The following is a 15753-nucleotide window of genomic DNA, read 5'->3' as shown; positions in this document are numbered from 1 at the left end:
GTAACGGTAAACAATGTGAGAAGAGGGGGGAGGAGCCCCGCCCCCATGACCTCCTTTTGCTCATTGGCTTTGAGAAACCCTGTGCTGCCCAGTGTTGCTAGGCGACCAATGAGACAAACACATGCAGTCTCTTTGCTTCTATGTAGGGCAAGATTTTCCCTAGCAATTATTCTATTGATTACTTCTTTTGATTAATTGAAGTGCTTTTAGAAAAATAATTTATTGTAATTTTTTATGTGAATGAATCGATTTACCACTTAGCTTAAGTGTTGTTTTATACTTGCAAAAACAGTGAAAATAGCTGATCTATAAACTCACAATTCTTTTTTTAATCGTTGCTGTCAGGGCAGAAACCTCTTACAGCAGGGGTCCTCAACGTTTTCAGCCCAAGGAAAGGACCCCTAGCTGCCTGAGAGAGAGATGAAGCAGGGACCCCCCTCTATATTGTATAAAATTGTGTTTCATATTCAACTTTTTTTGTTTAAGTGGTCTGCTCTTTTTTCCCTCTACACCGATAAAAATATCGGTGTAGAGCCAAAAATAGCCGATCTACAAGCTCACACTGCGAGGCGTTGTAGAGCTTGTAGATCTGCTATTTTTGGCTTAAGCTTTCCTCAGAAAAGGAATGCTAGGTTTCAAGTGGTTAAGGTAAAAAAAAAAATCTAATCACACAAAGATTTGGCGGACCCCCATTAGTAGCCCTGAGGACTCCCTAGGGGTCCTGGACGGAGTAGCAGATCTACAAGCTCAAAACGTGGCGCGAAGCGACACGTTTTGAGCTTGTAGATCTGCTACTTTTGCTATTTTTTTATTTGAATCCTGAAAAGTAACAGTTTTGGGCATAATGAGATGAACCGTTGCATCCAGTAGTTCAGTAGTGAGTGCAGACATTTTTCTATCAAACACCATTTATTTAATTTCACAATTTCTATCAACAAATATGTACAGATAACACACGGTAACAAAGAAGTGCATTGTCCCTGTGAAATCACTCATTAAGAAACATACCGTTTTTCTTGGTTTTGTTTTGAGAATTCTTTACAAATGGACACATTACAGCTAAATGTGGTTGTTGTTGTTTTTACATTGATTAACAACATAAATTAACAGTTTCAGACACTTCATAAGTATTAAATGAACAACACAGCAACAGCCACTTCACCAAACATTATGGATGTCTTAAAGACAAAAAGAAGAAGAAGAAGAAAATGTTAGCATTAAAATGTTCCTGATAAAAAGTTCCTTCTGAAAAGCTCTACGGAGGAACTGTGTAAATATACAAACTTCATTTTCATTTGTATAATTCATTTTCCTTTACATTGTTGTATGCGTCTGACCTTGTTGTGCTGCACTGTATTTCTCTCAAACTTCATCTGAGGATACATTAAAACAAGACCATTTATTTCTTATGTGAAATACCTTCATAATGCAAACACACACAAACACACACATGTACAAATAACTCACATACCCACACGTACTAACAGTTGAGTCAACGCAACATGTAACACTTTATGGCACTGGTTAATAATAAGAGTTCTCAAAGCACATTAATCCCACTGCACGTCTTGTTATGATCTCAACAGGGTCCGATAGAACGTGTCGCAAGTATTATAGGGTAATGGTAATCTTTCGGGTTTTTATAGATTATGAAATAGCAGATTGTAGCCTATACGCTTTCAAATGATGTGTCATACATTGAAATCTGATAGATTACTTATTATGCTTATTTTGAGAGTTTGTTTGTCTCCGCCAGGCCGAAGGCGTGGCCCGAGACTATGTTGTTTACGCCCCTGTCCTTCCGTCTGTGTGTCATTCTGTCTGTGTACAGCAGCTAATCTCCGCGTCATCCCAAAGCCTATACCGCTTGTGCAAGGACGCGCTGTTGGCCAGTAGCCACTTTGAGTGGCAGTTGGGGCAAACGCTCACCCCCCAAAAAATGTCTGTAGTTGTTGTTTGGCGAGAGGCAGTTCCGCGTGCGCCACAGAAGCGGGGAGTGGTTTTTGGTAGACGAGAGGCAGTTCCGTGTTCGTCACAGAAGTGGGGCGTGGTTGTATAGCACAAGCGGTATAGGCTTTGGTATGTCGGCTAATTTCCGGCACCGTTGGCCCGATCGACGTGAGAGGAAGCCAGGGCCAGAACCTCTGCCTCTTCGTTTGTTCACCTACTACATGCTCAGAATAGAGATGCTGGGGTTCATGTGGTTAAGGATTCATTATAAATATAAATTAAGCATTTTGTGATCCTAAAACTAACTTCGGTTTGTTGTTATATTGAGCAGATTCTTCAACATTTAAACATGAGGAAAAAATAAGTCTATTCTACTTGCTCAATTCTATCAGAGCCTGTCGGTCACATTTGAACCGGTGAATGTTGTGCTCATGGATTAATTGAATCGCACGATGAGAAATCATCATGTCTCTAAATGAATCATGATCATGATTCATTAGCATCAACTGCTAATCTGTACTATTTGACGTTAGTGTAACATCATGTATGTTCCTCTTTTTCTAAGCTGTACTATTTGACGTTAGTGTAACATCATGTATGTTCCTCTTTTTCTAAACTGTACTATTTGACGTTAGTGTAACATCATGTATGTTCCTCTTTTTCTAAACTGTACTATTTGACGTTAGTGTAACATCATGTATGTTCCTCTTTTTCTAAACTGTACTATTTGACGTTAGTGTAACATCATCTATGTTCCTCTTTTTCTCTAACGAGCTCATTATTGGCACAGTGGTTATTATAGCATGCATCAAACATGCGCTTAGTAAAGCTGCAATCCGGAACGTCTTTTAAACTAATAAAACGTTATTTTAACCAATATGGTGTCTGGTAGTGACACCTACTGGTTGACAAGTAGTACTGCCTGAGGCTCATGAGACCAATAAGGGATCGAGTCCCTCTTGCGTGAGAGCAGTATGGCTTTGAATTGAATCCCAGGTAGGACGTGATGATGAATGTTACGGATCGCAGCTTTAACGTCTCTCCCTTTCACAAGTCCCCCAAACAGCAGCATGTTTACGAACAGAGGAAGCCTCTCCGTTTGAAGCAGTGTTCATTTCGCCGACGAAAACTATGACGAAAACATTTTCATCAATTAATTTTTTTTCACTGACCAAAAACTAAATAAAAATGAAATAAAAACTAAGCTATGATGACAAAAACTAAAGACTAAATATGTTGACAATTTTGTCAACAAATAAAAACTAGATTAAAATGTTAGCGAGGGACAGTAGAACTAAGACGAGTCATTTTATGCTTGTCTGCGCGTGGGTGTCTCGCTCTGAAAATAGTCGATCTACAAGCTTGTAGATCAGTTATTTTTTGGTAGCCGGTCTACAAATCAGGCATTGCGACGCCATCAAAGCCCGCCAAAATACATTTTAGTCGACTAAATCAACCGTAGATTTCGTATGATATTTAGTCGAGTAAAACTAGACTAAAACTAAAGCATTTCAGATGACTAAAATATGACTAAAACTGAATGGAATTTTATTTCAAAAGACTATGACTAAAAGGAAAAAAAAATTGCCACCAAGGCAGCGGTCCCGGCACCTATAGTCTCCAAAGTAGCCAGACAGTCGCAGGTTCGAGTCCCGATCCCGACGGCCTTTGCTGAGTGTCACTCCCCATCTCTCTCGCTCTCCATTTCCTGTCAGACTACTATCCTATCAATAAAGGCATAAAAGCCAAAACAAAAATCGTGAAAAGAAAAATAATAGTTGCCGTCAAAATTAACACTGCGTTGAAGTCCAGTTCGTTCTCTATACCACAAATCCAGGGTTGCCATACAGGGAGGTATATAGTGGTACAAATGCATGGTGTCTCCCTCCAGCTGAGGTTGAGGCATGGTCAAAGTATTTAGGGCGGGACGGGCCCCTGGAACAGGTGCAGTTTGAGGAGGGTCTATATACTCTAAAGATGAGTAATGCCCCGCGGTCCCTTTTTATTAATAGTCTCTATTAGAACGTTCCTCCTCCTCGTCCTCACACCCTGATAACGGGCGTAGTGGCGGTGAGCGGCACAGTGGAGCCCGTCTCATAGTCGAAGTCGATCATGGTGTGGTTGGCGGTGCCCAGGCTGCTGACCGAGGTGCCCGTGCCCATCTGTCTGTCCCGCAGACTTTGCAGGTAGCTCTGTGGAAGAAAAGAAAAGAGCAGGTTGATTAGAGCAGTGCTTTTCAACCTTTTTCATGGCAATTAAGGACCCCTAAATTGATATACATTTGACCGCGGACCCCCATTTGAAAATGTTTCGTGCCAGGGACCCCCAGAAGCAAAGATATCAGTTAATTTTCTCTTTATAAAATATTCAAAGATATGCATAATTTTTCAAGGTTTTTCAAAAATAGCAGATCTACAAGCTCATAGCGAGCTTGTAGATCTTCTATTTTTGAATAGCCAAAGCTAAGTGGTTAAAAATGATTGTGACGCTTATGTTAACTAATTTAGCTGGGGGACCCCCTGGTACTCCCTCAAGGACCACTGGTGGTCCCCGGACCACTGGTTGAAAACCACTGGTGTAGAGGCAAATGGAAATTAAATCGGAAGTTAAAGGACGACTTTTTCAACCTATCATATAACTGGTCCTCACTGATGCTCATGATAAAAATGGTTAAAAATTTTTTTAATAATACTTGGTCTGTGTCTCATAGGAGAGACACTTCAGAAACTCGCCTACCAGTGACCGTTTTTTAATTAATGCGAGAACAATGGCTTTCATTATAGCATGCTAACTTTCCAGGAATAGAAAGCCTTGCAGTTTCTATTACTTTGGATTCCCCATCAATGATGTCACTAGTAGACGGGTTTCTGAACTGTCCACAGCCTCTGAGACACAGAGTGAGTAGACAAAAATGGTACCATATTATAATGAGCATTAGTGAGGAGCATTTATATGTTTCTGCTCGACAACAACAAAAAATAATAAAGTCAAGGTTTGCAAACTATAACTCGTCTTCTCTACAGCGTCATGCATGTGTGTGAGACTGACCGGCGCCAGGAGATCGCCGGCGTATCGTTTGACGGGGGTGGGTTTGCGTCGGTACGTTCCTTCCTGTCCGTCACTTCCTGTTTGTCGCTTCTTTGCGTCCTTCTCTCTGATCCTCATCAGCTGCACTCTCTTCTGCCTCCTACTGATCACCACTGGAAGAGCAGGAAGCACTTATTATATGGGTCATAACATGGCATAGTCATTTTAGAAAAACATTAATAACATAGAGAAAAAAAAAACATAATATCGAGTTTATACATTATTTGTATTCATTTAAATGTAGGCTAAGTGATATTTTTTGTTAAGATGAGTGTCAAATAGCTCTATATTTAGATTTTCTTTAGTACGCATTGCTGTAGTATAGACCATTGGTTCTCAAAGTGGGGTCCGGGGACCCCCAGGGGTCCTTGGGGGGGTTCCAGGGGGCCCCCAGCAAAATGATGGATAGTTAGGAACCAAATGGACCCTTATAGCTCTGTAACTCTGAGAGTGTACAAATGGAACCAAATGGACCCGTTAGGGTCCATTTGGTTAAATTAACATTGACTTTTACAATATAAATTGGGGTCCGAAAAATAGAAATGCCATTAAATGGGGGTTGACATGCATTACGCTACGTAATGCATGTCAAACTGCGTGTCCTTGAAATTAAAATAGTTGAGAATCATTGCTAGAGCCATAAACATCTTCTCTTATGGGGGTCCCTGGCATATCTTTTCAAATGGGGGTCCGCGGGCTAATAAGTGTCATTTTGGGGGTCCTTGACATGAAAAAGTTTGAGAACCACTGGTATAGACAGACAGACAGAATGTTCAGGTCAGGATTGTATCCAATTAGGAGAGAGAACCCACACAGATTAAACAAGTGAAATAGGAAGTGATGACACAAATAAATGAACAGACAATTGGAACTGGAACACTATCACATTGAAGCTGATAAATGGGTACTCTCTCCTGATTTAGTTCCTCATAACTATTCATGAATGTTATTGAAGTCTGATGCTTCTGTAAACATAATGGAGAAGCACCTCGAAACCACATGACGTCTGCCAACATAAAAATACCCAGATCATGAATCAATGTTAAAGGGGCTACACCATGAATTTTAACTTTTTCTTCTTTTTTGTGTGTTTTTGGTCTCCCCTACCTCTCTTCTATCCTCAAAAATACCCCAGTTTGAACACTCAGGCTTTCACAGCAAATCTGGGGTTTTCTGTAAATTGGTCTAAAAACAGGCCAAACTGAATTGTTCGGGCTAGTGATGTCACTAGCCCGAACAATTCCTCCCGTTTTTCAGTTCCAACAAAAATAAAATAAAAAAAAAAATCTTTTTTTTTCTTTTTTCTTTTTTTAACTTTTTCCACACAGAACCAGGAGATAACGTGCATACAAACTGGCTCAATAGCGCCCCGTGCCAAACAGGACAATGTGGTATTGCAGGTGAAAGTGCTTTATAAGCCAGAGAGAAGTTAGTTGGAATGAGTATATCTGAGGCTCAAACCTTTTGAAAAACGTTTGAGGAACATAAACAATATGATATTAAATATTATTATTATTTTTTAAATTCATGGTGTAGCCCCTTTAAGTCGGTGATGTCAGCTGTATGTGGATGAGTGTAACATTAAGTGTATGTGTAAAGGAATAATCAAATTTAACATGCAATTTTAAAGAGCAGGAGTGCTCCCCAGAATAGCCCTGCAACCTCTTAAAGGAGTAGTTCACCAAAAAATAACATATTTTCTGTCAATTACACATACCTCTCTCTGAAAAGAGATGTCGCATTCCTAAGCAGATTTAACAGTGTACCCACCGCCCATTCAACAGCAGATTTAACAGTGTACCCACCGCCCATTCAACAGCAGATTTAACAGTGTACCCACCGCCCATTCAACAACAGATTTAACAGTGTACCCACCGCCCATTCAACAACAGATTTAACAGTGTACCCACCGCCCATTCAACAGCAGATTTAACAGTGTACCCACCGCCCATTCAACAGCAGATTTAAAGGGATAGTTCACCCCAAAATGACTTTTTTTCTGTCGATTAGTCACCCCATGGAGATTTTTTTTAGTTTTTGTCGCATTCATAAGCCAATAATTTGATTACAAGTATCAAATTATTGTCTTAGGAATGCGACTAAAACAAAAAAAATATCCATGAATTCAAGTCTCCATGGGGTGACTAATCGATAGAAAAAAAGTACTTTTTTGGGTGAACTATCCCTTTAACAGCGTAGCCACCGCCCATTCAACAGCAACATTTTCGTCAACAGACGCTTTCCAAACACTTACCGCCGCCGACGTCGGTGCGGTGGAGAGCTACACCTTTATACACCTGTAATGTACAACCTGTACACTGTAACAGCAGTATACCATACACAGCGGCAACCCTAATAAATCATAGACAGTAAAAAGTATGGACAACTTTAAGCCCATAGACTCTACAGACCATAAATGAAGCCTATTTCAAATCCGCCATCTTTCTATATCGGAAAACGGAAATGAATGCTATTGGTTGGGACCAGAGCGGGGGTGGGGAATTATTGCTATTGGTTGTGTAGCTTGTCAATCAAATCATCACAAGGTAGCCACACCCCTCCTATACCTTCTTTATCATGAATTTTAAAATAAATGGGACCATAGTTTACCAAAACACATATCATGGTGATTGAAAGAAGACTTTAAACTAGCGACTGGAAGTATATAGTATTTATGACAATGTGTCCCACAAAGGGGTGAAACAGCGAGACTACAGGCCATTCATATGAACTGTCACTTCCTATATAGCCTCAATGTACAAGCTGGGTGCTAGCCCCTTGGTAACACCAAACACAGCAGCAACCCTAATACATCAATTTGGAATGTATTTGGAATGCATCCGTTCTGAACAAACCCAGTATAATTGGACCTTAGGTCTTAACTCAGACTCATTTCAGGCTGTGTCGTCTCAGTGCCAGGAAAATGTGATTTTCTTCCTCTGTTTATTTTTTAACATTGAAGTGAATGGAGCAGCAACTTTTTGGATAGCGTTATCTCCTAGTTCCTTTGAGATCAACAAAAAAAAACAAGACCAAAATATATATATATATATTAAAAATATATATATTTTTTAATTTCGTCATTTTCGTCCTTGGCCATGAGAGCCATAGTAGAATCGGACGGGATTTCCCGTTTTTGGTAATAAAAGAGTTAAGAGTGACAAAAGATCCTGGTGTCCAGAAGGCTGTACATTATTATGCTCTGTAATTTAACCCTTAACTTACCATCGGTGTGAGAGAAGCCCTCGTCGGTCAGCTTCCACTGGATGAGCGCCCCCATGAGGCTGAGGGCGGGCCAGATGCCCAGGATCACCCAGCTGTACCAGCAGAGCGGCGGGGCGGGGGCCAGACGCAGGCACTCGTACACGTGCATGCCCAGCGCCAGCATCTCCACGAAGTAGTCGGCGCACACCGTCATGATGGCCGCCCCGAACACGGCCGTGGACAGCATGGTGAAGAACTTCTGCCACTGTGGAGGGAGAAGAAGAAGAGTTATTATAACATTAATACCACTGGAGAGAGAAGCAGGGTTATAACATTAACCCTTTAAGACCTGGGACGCGTCTGTGTCGCATTTTTAGACTTTACAGATTTTAGACTTTGGCTATTCAAAAATAGCAGATCTACAAGCTCATAGCGCGGCACCGTTTTTTTGAAAAAACTTATGTTGCCATAATATCAGTGGTTCTTTTTTCCATGTCAAGGACCCCCAAAATGACATGTATTTGGCCACGGACCCCCATCTAAAAATATATGTTCCAGGGACCCCCAAAAGCAAAGATTCAAGTAAAACATTTTCAAAATGTTTTTCAAAAATAGCAGATCTACAAGCTCATAGCGCGGCACTCGGTGCCGCGCTATGAGCTTGTAGATCTGCTATTTTTGAATAGCCAAAGTGTAAAATAATGCTTTTTAGCTCAAATCAAAAAGTGACCCAGATGCTTCTTCAGGGCTTAAAGGGTTAAAACCAGGAAAATCATAGAGAAAATGTCCTTCAATTTTTTCTATGGATTAGTCACCCCAATAATAATAATAATAATAATAATGGATTTTATTTATAACACACTTTACATTTGCAAGAAATCTCAAAGTGCTGCAGAAGGCAATTGCATAAAAACAGACACATCACACCCATAAAAGAAAACAACAACTAAGAAACTGAAACAAAACCATTTAAAACATGGGGCATAAAGCCTAGATGTAAAGCCAGCTAAAGAAAATGCTTTGCCAAAAAGGTAGATCTTTAGTCCTCTCTTAAAGCAGCCGACCGACTGTGGTGCGTCTCAGGTGGACAGGGAGGGCGTTCCACAGTTCGGGGGCGACCGAGCAGAAAGCCCGGTCGCCCATGGTACGTAGATTAGCCTTGTGGGTGTTTAGTTGAGGAGGTTGGTGTTTGAAGAGCGGAGGTTGCTCTTCAAACACCAACACAAATTGTTGAAAAGATATTTTTTTTGTCGCATTCCTAAGCCAATAATTTGATGACCGGCAGCGGTCATCAAATGGAGACACAAAGACACCTTCCTTCCGGAAACCGCTGCCTACCGTTCCGCTGGTCTGACTAATCGATAGGAAAAAAGTCATTTTTGTAGTGAACTACCTTTAATCTTTGTCTTTGTCAATATTTCATACATAAAACTAGTATTTTGTGTGGATATAAAGTCTTATCTTCCATTATTTTTATTGCGGTGTCAGTTTAAACTCCTGTTGTCAAAAATTATCTGAAATCTAGCAAAAACGAAATCTACAAAAGTAGCCTAGAAAAATAGCCGATCTACAAGCTATCTGCTAATCTTCCATTTTTTTTCTGAGCTGAATTTCGCCCCAGACTAAAACGAACTAAATCTAAACTAAACTAGCAAACCCACTTAAAACTAAACGGGTGATTGAAAAACAAAAATAAATGAATGAATGAATGAATAAATAAAATAAAATGAAATAAAATAATGAAAAAATGCAACAACAAAAAGAAAAAACTCTACTAACCTGGAGTGTGAGCACGGCAAACAGCATGCCGGCGCCCAGCAGTGTGCCCAGGGGCACCCACACCGTGGTGGGCGTGTAGAACTGCTGGGCCACCAGCAGGGCGGCGAGGGCGAGGTGCAGGCCCAGCAGCAGGCCGGTCATGAAGAGGCCCACGCTGCGGACCAGCATGGTGACCAGGCCGCACAGCAGGCCGATGCCCAGGCCGATGCCCGCGCTGGCCTCCACGCTCAGCTGGGTGTCCAGCACCCGCTCCTTGTGGCACAGCAGGAAGATGATGACCGAGCCGAAGATCAGACCCGACAGGAACATCACCGCCTTGAAACAGCGGTAGCCTGGATGGTAGAGAGAGAGAGAGAGAAGGAAGACCAAGGTTAGTGTTAAACAGCGGTAGCCTGGATGGTAGAGAGGGAAGACGAGGCAGTTTTAACCCATTGAGACCTGAAGCCGATTCTATACATGTCTCCTAAATCCCAACAGTTTTCTGAAAAACGTAGGTTTCTATATCAGTGGTGCTCAACCTTTTTCATGTCAAGGACCCCCAAAATTATATGTATTTGGCCGTGGACCTCCATCAAAATATTTTGTTCCAGGGACCCCCCCAGAGGCATCGATTTGAGTTAAAAATGTTCGCTTTAAAAATATATATATTCAAAGATTTGCAGACATTTTCGCGATTTTTCAAAAATAGCTGTATATCTGCTATTTTTGAATAGCCCAAAGTGTAAAATAATGCTTTTTAGCTCAAATCTAAAAATGACACAGTTCCAGGTCTTAATGGGTTAACAGCGATGGCAATTCAATGTGCTTTTTGGTGCTCATTGGTTCTCAAAGTGGGGTCCGGGGACCCCCAGGGGTCCTTGGGGGGAGGTTCCAGGGGGTCCCTGGCAAAATGAGTATAATATAGCGTCACAATCATTTTAACCACATTAACCTTGTATACTTTGGCCATTCAAAAAATAGCAGATCTACAAGCTCATAGCGCGTCACTTCGTGTAACTTCAATAGCTTGTAGATCTGCTATTTAAAAAAAAAATCATGAACATAAGTGAACGTTTTTGGAGTGTGGAAGTGCCCCGGGACGTCACCAGATGACTGGAAGGGTACCCCCCCCCCCCCCTCCTTCCAGTCAAACGCTTGACATTTGGTCACAGTTTCAACAGAGAGCTCCAGACTTCCCTTTCCCCAGAGCAGCACTATAGCCACTTCCTCCTGGGGGATCCCGAGCAGTGTTGATTTCGTCGACTGAAACTATGACCAAAAAAAAATGTGTCGACTACCTTTTTTCACTGGCGAAAACAAAATAAAAACTAAGCTATGATGACTCTACAACTAGGCTAAATATATTGACAATGTCGTCAACAAATAAAAACTAGACTAAGATGACTAGTGGAGAAGAGATCCAGTAGAACTAAAAGACAAGTAATTTTATGTTTGGTCGCACTCGGGTAAAGCGCTCTGAAAATAGCAGATCTACAAGCTCACAACGCGTGAGCTTGTAGATCGGCTATTTTCAGCATGCAACCAAGTGTAAAATCAGCCATTACGACGCCATCAAGGCACCGCCAAAATACATTTTAGTCGACTAAATCAACAGTAGATTTAGTCAACTAAAACTAGACAAAAACTAAAACATTTCAGATGACAAAAATACGACTAAAACTAAATGGAATTTTATTCAAAAGACTATGACTAAAACTAAATCAAAATTTGCTGTCAAAATCCACACTGATTCCAAGGCCAGTGTGGATAATTCCATCCCATCTGGTCCTTGGTCTGCCAGGGGGTCCCCTCCCCTCTCCTCCCAGTGGGGGACGTGCAGCGAGGACCCCCCCTAGAGAGACCCTCGGGAGGCATCCGTACTATAGATGCCAGAACCACCTTAACCCATTGAGACCTGAGACCGATTCTACAAAATGTCTTCTAAATCCCAACAGTATTCTTAAAAAAATTTATATTCCTATGTCAGTGGTTCTCAAACCTTTTCATGTCAAGGACCCCCAGAATTATATGTATTTGGCCGCCGACCCCCATCTCAAAATATGTTGTTCCAGGGACCCCCCAGAAGCAACGATTCAAGTTAAAAATGTTCGCTTTAAAACAATATATATTCAAAGATTTGCACACATTTTCACAATTTTTCAAAAATAGCAGATCTACAAGCTTGTAGCGCTGCACCGAGCTTGTATATCTGCTATTTTTGAATCGCCAAAGTGTAAAATAATGCTTTTTTAGCTCAAACGTGGGTAAAACATCTGTAGATGTTGACGTGCAGTGAGTTTGGTTCAGAAACATCAACATTGAACGTATCTGTGAACATAAACTACTAACCAAATGCAAGAAACGGGACTAATCTAATCTAATCTAATGGGATCATTATGGTAAATGTGAAAGCTAGCTAAAAACCCCAGTACGTAATATAGATCCAATCTAGCCCTGAAGTCCTGAAGAGTAGAGTCATCTCTGTGGGAAATCATTTGCATGTGTGTGTGTGTGTGTGTGTGTGTGTGTGTGTGTGTGTGTGTGTGTGTGTGTGTGTGTGTGTGTGTGTGTGTGTGTGTGTGTGTGTGTGTGTGTGTGTGTGTGTGTGTGTGTGTGTGTGTGTAGTGTGATGTGATTACCACCATAAGCTGTAGTAAAACATGGGAGAAAGGGATCCGCTGCATCAAACAACCTGATGTCTTTAATTTACTCCAAGCAGTTTCGTAATATAGTCATAAAACTGAGAAATGTCGCAACAAGATTACGAATGACAACCAATGTGTTCCTTTTCACTTTGCACGCTTTTGTGCATGATTCCAAAGTCATCATTGTTATTTAGTGTGTGTGTGTGTGTGTGTGTGTGTGTGTGTGTGTGTGTGTGTGTGTGTGTGTGTGTGTGTGTGTGTGTGTGTGTGTGTGTGTGTGTGTGTGTGTGTGTGTGTGTGTGTGTGTGTGTGTGTGTGTGTGTGTGTGTGTGTGTGTGTGTGAGTGAGAGAGAGAGAGAGAGACACACACAGCGTAATACACCAGATGTTGTTGTGGTTGATGAACAGTCCAGAGAAGTGTCTGTATTAGAGGTAGCCTGCACCTTTGACCCATATAGCCTAAAGGAAGCCTTTATGACCAAGGTCATTAAATACCAACCACTTCTTCAAACCATCTCAGTCAGAGCAGGCCTATAGGTGCAGACTGCAGACTAGCAGTATTTGTTTTTATACTTGGCATTTATGATATTGAGTTTGTGTTTAATTAGTGTTGCATCTTTGTGTTGCTGTCAGCTGCAGCTGTTGAGGTCGTGCTCATACAGACATACATATGGACAAACACACTCAGTCACTTGTTGGAGCACCTGGCACCGCTCAAAAATATTTTTTTTCTTCCTCTTTGGATAAAATTAGTTATTTTTCACCATCAGTTGATGCTTCATATCCATAGGATTAAAATCGTCGGGTGATTATTTTTTTTCCTGGAATACAATTCTTATATGACGCAATCTAAGATTTGCCTATGGGAATTACAATAGGGCATAGCAGTGGCGGCCATTTTCTGGTTCCACACAAAATAGTCAATGCATTTTTCCCATTGACCTTTCCAAAAATATTTATATCAATTATTTTAAGCCTAGAATCAAGCCATCCAGGGTCCTGGTGAATCATGACCATAAAACGTTTGGTTCTGTGAAAAAACCTTTTTGAAAACGGCAAAACAAAGGGTATTTATTAAATATAGTATATCATATAATTAAATATGAAATAAAGACAAATCACAGAAAAATGTGTTTTATGGTCATGATTCACCAGGACCCTGGATGGCTTGATTCTAGGCTTAAATTAATTGATATAAATATTTTTGGAAATGTCAATGGGAAAAATGCATTGACTATTTTGGAGTGGAACCAGAAAATGGCCGCCACTGCTATGCCCTATACAAAAAATAAACGTTGTGACCCCGGGGGATAGCGCCCTCTAGCGGCAGTGATGTCAGACTTCACGCCACATGCCAGGGATGGCGGACGGTCGGATCCTCTTACCAAAGAAGCAGTAGATGATGCCGAACAGGCAGCACATGGAGCAGATGACCGCTGGGATGATCTCATACTGCCTCTCGATCTCCAGGGAGCAGATGTCCACCGCCTCGGCCCCCCCCATGCCTGTCCCCGTCCCGGCCGTCCCCGCCGTCCCCTCAGAGCCCAACCCGGCAGGGTCTGCCATTCCAGTCAGAGGGTTGGGTGGGGGGCTTTAGTGGAGAGCTATGGAGGTTATCTGAGGTCCATCGTCAGCAGCAGCTCTCTGGTGGTGGGTGTGACTGCGGAAAAGAAAATACAAATAAAATAAGGTTGAGGAAGGAAAAAATAAAGAAAAAAGGTACCAAACAAATGTATAAAAAATGACTGTACAGATGGGAGGAATGAAAAGAAAGGGGAAAAAACGAAAGGTATTTCCAAATGTCATTTACAATGTAGGCTACATGGCCTTTTTTTCTATTGTTTCTTGTTTATTTGTTTTTATTATTTATTATTATATTTATTAATATTTTTTCTCTCTGTTCATACATGCTGTACACCGTCTGCAATGCAAACATGTGCTCAATAAACACAAGTTGAAAAAATAAATAAATAAGGTAAAGCAGTAGTTCTCAAGCTTTTTCAAGTCAAGGAACCCTCAAATTGACATGTATTTGGCCACGGAACACCCATCCGAAAATATTTTGTGCCAAAAAGGACATATTGTATACTCAAGTAAAGTAAAAGTACCTCAAAATTGTACTTAAGTACAGTACTTTTAATAAATATACTTAGTTTTTTTTTTCCACCGCTGGGGATAAGTTTATACAGAACAAAACACAAAAACATGTTTTTCATAATAAGGCACTGTAACTCTGACAAAACATTATATATCATATCTGTCGGGTAGAAACCTCATATGAACGTAAACTGTTACTTTTCAGGATTCAAATTCAAAAGCATCAAAAGTAGCAGATCTACAAGCTCGAAACGTGTCGCTTCGCGCCACGTTTCGAGCTTGTAGATCTGCTACTTTTGATGCTTTTGTGTGACTCTGTAGTATGATCCAGCAGGGCGTTAATTTACAAAAATAAATAAATATGGAGATAAGAGGTTTCTGCCCGACAACAACAACGATTATGTCATCATCATCCAACCAGAGTAAACCTGAGTATTGTACATGTTCCAGCCTCTATGTAATAAACACTCTCTCTATATGCAATACAATGACAATGTACAGTAGAGAAATAAAGGGCATGTGATCAGATTTCATTCCATGCAAATGTAGCATCGAATGACACACACACACGCACGCACGCACGCACGCACGCACGCACACACACACACACACACACACACACACACACACACACACACACACACACACACACACACACACACACACACACACACACACACACACACACACACACACACACACACACACACACACACACACACACACACACAGAGAGTAGCTTACACACAAAGTTTTCAAATAATTGTAGTGGAGTAAAAGTACAATATTTGCCTCTGAGATGTAGTGGAGTAGAAGTAAAAGTATTGGAAATTGAAAATACTCAAAATTGTACGTAAGTACAGTACTTAAGTAAATGTACTTAGTTACTTTCCACCACTGACCCACACACACACACACACACACACACGTCACCCCCTCCCCTCCCCTCCCCTCCCTCGCCACAGATGCAATTCCTCCATAAACCATCAACCATGGACTCCTCACCCTCTCC

The 15753-nt window shown here is 41.1% G+C and overlaps 1 protein-coding gene across 1 annotated transcript in view; it reads right to left on the bottom strand.

Annotated features, from left to right (window-relative positions):
- Nucleotides 1–909: 909 nt before the first annotated feature.
- LOC311049212 (transmembrane protein 198-like) overlaps nucleotides 910–15753 on the bottom strand; it is a 44573-nt gene continuing 29729 nt past the window's right edge. Inside the window, exons 2-6 of the mRNA XM_084062706.1 lie at nucleotides 14030–14304; nucleotides 10021–10352; nucleotides 8263–8506; nucleotides 4999–5150; nucleotides 910–4142 (exon numbers count right to left, since the gene is read on the bottom strand). Coding sequence (XP_083918832.1) covers nucleotides 3993–4142; nucleotides 4999–5150; nucleotides 8263–8506; nucleotides 10021–10352; nucleotides 14030–14210 — 1059 coding nt within the window. The 5' untranslated portion in view covers nucleotides 14211–14304 and the 3' untranslated portion in view covers nucleotides 910–3992. The remainder of the gene's footprint in view (nucleotides 4143–4998; nucleotides 5151–8262; nucleotides 8507–10020; nucleotides 10353–14029; nucleotides 14305–15753) is intronic.

Source organism: Gymnoscopelus microlampas (assembly GCF_963454915.1).
Source record: "Gymnoscopelus microlampas genome assembly, chromosome: 7".
NCBI lineage: Eukaryota > Metazoa > Chordata > Actinopteri > Myctophiformes > Myctophidae > Gymnoscopelus > Gymnoscopelus microlampas.
Note: the sequence above shows the minus strand (reverse complement) of the source record. Positions and strands in the feature narration are given on the sequence as shown.